General features: G+C 21.9%; 1 protein-coding gene across 1 annotated transcript in view; it reads left to right on the forward strand.

The window, feature by feature from the left end:
* The window catches only part of LOC117178550, a 55,391-nt gene that overhangs the window by 15,574 nt on the left and 34,829 nt on the right, over positions 1-4,988 (forward strand). The window contains exons 2-3 of the mRNA XM_033369978.1: positions 1,795-1,902; positions 1,992-2,221. Coding sequence (XP_033225869.1) covers positions 1,795-1,902; positions 1,992-2,221 — 338 coding nt within the window. The remainder of the gene's footprint in view (positions 1-1,794; positions 1,903-1,991; positions 2,222-4,988) is intronic.

The raw sequence follows: 4,988 nt of genomic DNA on the forward strand, positions 1-4,988 counted from the left end.
GTTGTTATTTTTGATAAACATAACTTGGGTCAATTATTTTTGATATTCCAACTATGAAATAATTCTTAGATATCATTTTTTATTTATTTTTATTAGCGATTATTTATTGATGAAACAGTAAAGAGTAATTACAAAAAACTATTTTCAATCTTTTATTATGACAGTTTAACTATAATTACATGTTTTTAAACATAGTTAATGAAAAATTCACTTTCTATTGAATTAAATAATCTATGTCATTGATTTTTATAATAATCATTTAATAAATATTATGCAGCAATCAATCGCTAATAGCGAAGAAATTAAAAACTGTGTGTAAATACTTTGTTCTTTGCTGTAACTTCAAAAATCTACATTTTGTCATAAATGTTTTCAAATCTTGACAAAAAAAAAATTACATGAATTGTTTCTAAAATTTTGTAATCTTGCAAAACTGACCAACTTTTCATTAAAATACTTTATTTTCTCAATTTGCTCTTAAAATTAATTTTTTTTAATAAGAAATTATATAAAATTCTCCCGTGAATCTTACAAAGTTTTGTTATTCTCTTTAAATCTTTCAAAATTATTAAACGCTTCTAAATTTTTTTTCTATAAACATTTATTTTCCAATTTTCTTAAAATTTTTTTAATTAAAAATTATTTTTCAATCTCTTTAAAACTTATGAACCTTTTGAATTATATTAATCTTACCTAAATTTTAAAAAAATCTCTAGTTTTCAACAAAACATATAAATTTTCATTTCAATAGTTGCATTTTTAACCAAAAATGGAAAATTTACATTTTCAATACAAAAAATAAAAAAGTTACGTTTTCTGTTATAAATATTAATTATTAACATCAACAAAAATTTAAAAAAATAGCTCAATTTTAATTCAAAGAGAATATCAAAACAAAAAATAGATTTTTTACAAAGAAAATTAATTTTTCCCCGTGTTCGTGAATTTTCAATTCAACAAAATTAAATGTTTACAAAATAGTAAAATTTTCATCCAAAAAAGGGAATTTTGAACTAAAATGATGCATCTTTAACTGTAATAGTTTGATTTTAAGTTAAAAAAATTAATTTTCAACGAAAAAAACAACAACAAAGTATTCGTCAAAAAGGTCAAAGTTTTACTGAAATTATTAATCTTGAACGGAAAAAAATAATTTCTTTACAAATTTGTGTATTTTTTAACGAAACAAAACTAATTTTCAAAAAAACTTATATTTTTATTAAGAAAACGTTAAATTTTTAGGAAAAGAGATGAATTTTTAATACCAAAATATGAATTTTAAAAAAATGACAGCCTACCGAAGTATTTTAAATTTTAATAAAAAAAGAAGTAGTTTTAACAAAATTGTTGAATTTTCAAAAAAATAATAAAATTTGAAACTAAAAATATAGTGCTCAGAAGAAAAAGACTATCAGTAAAATACAAGATAAATAAATGAATACAAACAAAATTTCAATCAAGAAACTTTAACAAAAAATCCTGTTATTTCTCTTACCAACTTTCTATTTTCGTTGACCATTTATATTAAGTTAACAGAATTTTTATCAGTTATTTAGTGTGCTTCTTATAAAACTTCCCTGAGACCCTGTGTTAATTATTCAAAATCCTACATTTATTTTATTCTTTATTTTTGAAAAACAATCAATTTCAATAAATAATCAGTGCCAATAAAAAATTACTCTTTTTCATTGATTCGATTAGGACATCATAAATAATCTGTTACATACTTTAACACATTATAAATTACTTCTACCCACCTCAGTAACCCATGCCATTAAAAATTAAAAATTTCAGATTCCACGTCATGGAGACCGAGTTCCAGCACCCCCATTTGAATTTTACCCAAATGATCCATATCTAAAGAAAAATTTTGATCCTCCAGGATATGGAAAATTAACTAAAGTAATAATAAGAACTATATTTTACAACAATATTTTTTCGTTATTTTCGTATTGAAACTCATAAGATTTGATACAAATTCTTTTCTTTAGAGTGGCGAGTTAAGGGAGTTCAATCTGGGTAAATTTCTTCGAAAGACATACAATGATTTTTTCGGACCTGAGTACGTCCACGGTGCTGTTGAATCTCGAAGTACAGACGTCAATCGAACAAAAGAATCTGTAAAATTGATTTTGGAGGGTTTGTATCCAGGAGAAAAAATACCTTCAACGTGTGAGACTAAACTAAAGGATGTCCTGCTTTTCCCACAATTGTGTCCTGGGTGAGTTTTTATTCAAAATTTAAATTAAAAGAAAATTTTTATCGCAACGAGAGAAATTTTCTATAGAATAGTTTATTTTTTAAACTTAAAAATAAGATGCTGGAAAAAAACTTTATTTCAAACCGAATAGATAAATTTTCTAACAGGAAGATTAATTTTCTAAAAAAAAAACAAATTTTTTTAAAGTAGATGAATTAGCAAACAAAAAAGACACATTTAAAAAAATGGTTGAATTTTAACAAAAAAACATTTATTAGTCAAGAAAAAAAATTTTTTAATAATAATTTGAGGAAATTTAATTTTTAAATACAAAATACAAATTTTGGGCAACTGTTTTTTTTTTAATTTTTTTGTAATTTTTTTACTATTGTATAAATATAATTTTTCAAGATTTTTGAGAAAATTCATAATATTTTTGAACATTTCAGACATGTGGAAATAAAATTAAAACAAAATTTTTTAACATTTTTTTAGACTTAAATGTAGTTCGGATTAGTTTAATTGTCAACGTTCTTAGTAGAGATTTTTCAAATTTTGAATGTTTCCCATTTAAAATTACTTTATTTTGAACGTTTTTAACAAAAAATAAATTTTAAAGTTTAAATATTTATTGAAAAAATATTGAATTTCGAATAATGAGATTGACGATACATTCATTTTTTAATCTGAGAAAAATGTATCGCATCGATATTAATTTCAAAGAAAAGAAAATTTTCTTATACCAGAGAGATCTACAATTTCAGAATTTTACTAAAAAATTTATTAAGTTTTTACTTTCTTTACCTTTAAACTTGTCAATAACAACGAAAAATACTGAGAAAGCTTTTTTCGTAAGTATACATTTTTTAGACGTATATAATTTTATTTTTTCTGAATGATCAAACTCTTGACTTCGGTAGAGGTCTAGAACTTTTCGATTGTAAGTTCATAAAGGTTTTATTATTATTTTTTAATTTTAACCTTTTAATAATGCTGGAGAGCATTCCGAAGTATTTTTGTAAATAAATTTTCGGAAGGTACTAGAATAATACTAATTTCTAAATGAATATAAAAATAAAATTTGTATGAAAAACTTGAATCAGTTTAAAAAATATTTAGGACTTTTACAGAGTGAAAATAAATATAAGAATATTTTTTAAGCTTCCAGAAATATGTTCAAGTTTTTAAATATTTGTATTCTCTTCTAATAATATAAAGTTCCTAAGTTTCTTCTAAACTTACTTGATTTTTTTTAATATTAAAAAGTCTTTACAAAATAAAAAAACTCCCCCATCTCAAGAAACACTTTATATTTGCTTAAAACCTTCCTAAATCTATAAAAAAACTAAAATTTAAATTTTGAAAACTTTTTTTAATTAAAAAAAAATCTAAATTTTGCTTGAATTTGTTCAAACCTAAGTATCTTTTGAAGTAATTCGAATCATCCCTAAAAAAATGGCTAAATCCTATGGAACTATAAAAAATCCTAAACTCTTACATATTATTATTCAGAAGTTCTTAAAATCTTAGGAATCGTTTTAAACATCATCCTAAAGTAAATTTTAAAAATAAAAAATCATTAAAAAAATTTCTGTAAATCTTGAGCAAATTTATTTATTCTCTTCGAACCTTTCATCATCAAATTAAAAAAATTTAGTAGACGTTCAACATTTTTTTTTAAACAACATGTTCTTAAAGTTTCTACTTCTATTTAAATTGTTCACTTTTCAATAAGGATGGACGTGAACATATAAGCCTAAATTTTTAAGAAATACATATTCTTACTGTTTACTGAATTATGAAACTCACTACTTCAGTAGAGTTTCGGAATTTGTCAAAAAAATTTTATTAAGTTTTTATTTTATTTTAACTTTTAAATTTTTATTGATAATGGAAAATACTAGGAAATATTTTTTTATTGTGCATGCATTTCTTAGAGGTATATAATTTTATTGTTTGCTAACTTATGAAACTCACGACTTTAGTAAATATTCAGAAGAATAAAAAAAAATTTTTAACATTTTTTTTTCTCTTAAAACTTTTTTTATTTCTCAAAAGACTTCTAAATTGATTGTTCGAAATCATTAAAGATATACATTTTGATTACAATTTTTTTAAATCTTTTGAGAACCTATAAATATCTTTTAAGCCTACTTGATTTATTCTAAAACTTAATAATATTGCCAAACTGAAAATTTTTACATTAAAATTTTGTAATTCATTGTCGAAATTCTGCGAAATCATTGAAAAATTTAAAAACAGCATTTTCAAATTTCAAAAATTTCAAAAAAACGAAAATTTTTATTTTTATTGCACAAAAATAATAAAAAATCAAAAATTCTTTTCTTACTGGCAGTATAATTTTCTGTTTATTTGTAAGAGCAACAACATTAAAATAAATCGAATTTTTGAATTAACGACAAAAGTTACGAAAAAAATGTCAAAACAGTTGTTTACCTAAAAAGGACCTAACTTATTAATCATTTTTTGATAGGATGCGTAGTTTTAGTTTTAATCATAAACAATGATTGTTTATTAAAAATTTTAGAATTTTAGAAGCTTTAGTACTAAAAATTAAATTTAGTTTTCTAATTTTAAACTTTCAAATTAAAAAAAATAGATGCATTTTTAATTTTCTCCGAAAAAAGACAAATTTTATCAGAAGAGATCAGTTTTAATTCAAAAACAGACACATTTTCAATAAAGCTATTGAATTTTAACGAAAAAAGATTTATAAATCCCAAAAGAAACCATTATAATTTAAACGGAAAATGAATTTTTCTGGTAA

This window comes from Belonocnema kinseyi, chromosome 8, assembly GCF_010883055.1.
Source record: "Belonocnema kinseyi isolate 2016_QV_RU_SX_M_011 chromosome 8, B_treatae_v1, whole genome shotgun sequence".
Classification (NCBI taxonomy): Eukaryota; Metazoa; Arthropoda; class Insecta; order Hymenoptera; family Cynipidae; genus Belonocnema; species Belonocnema kinseyi.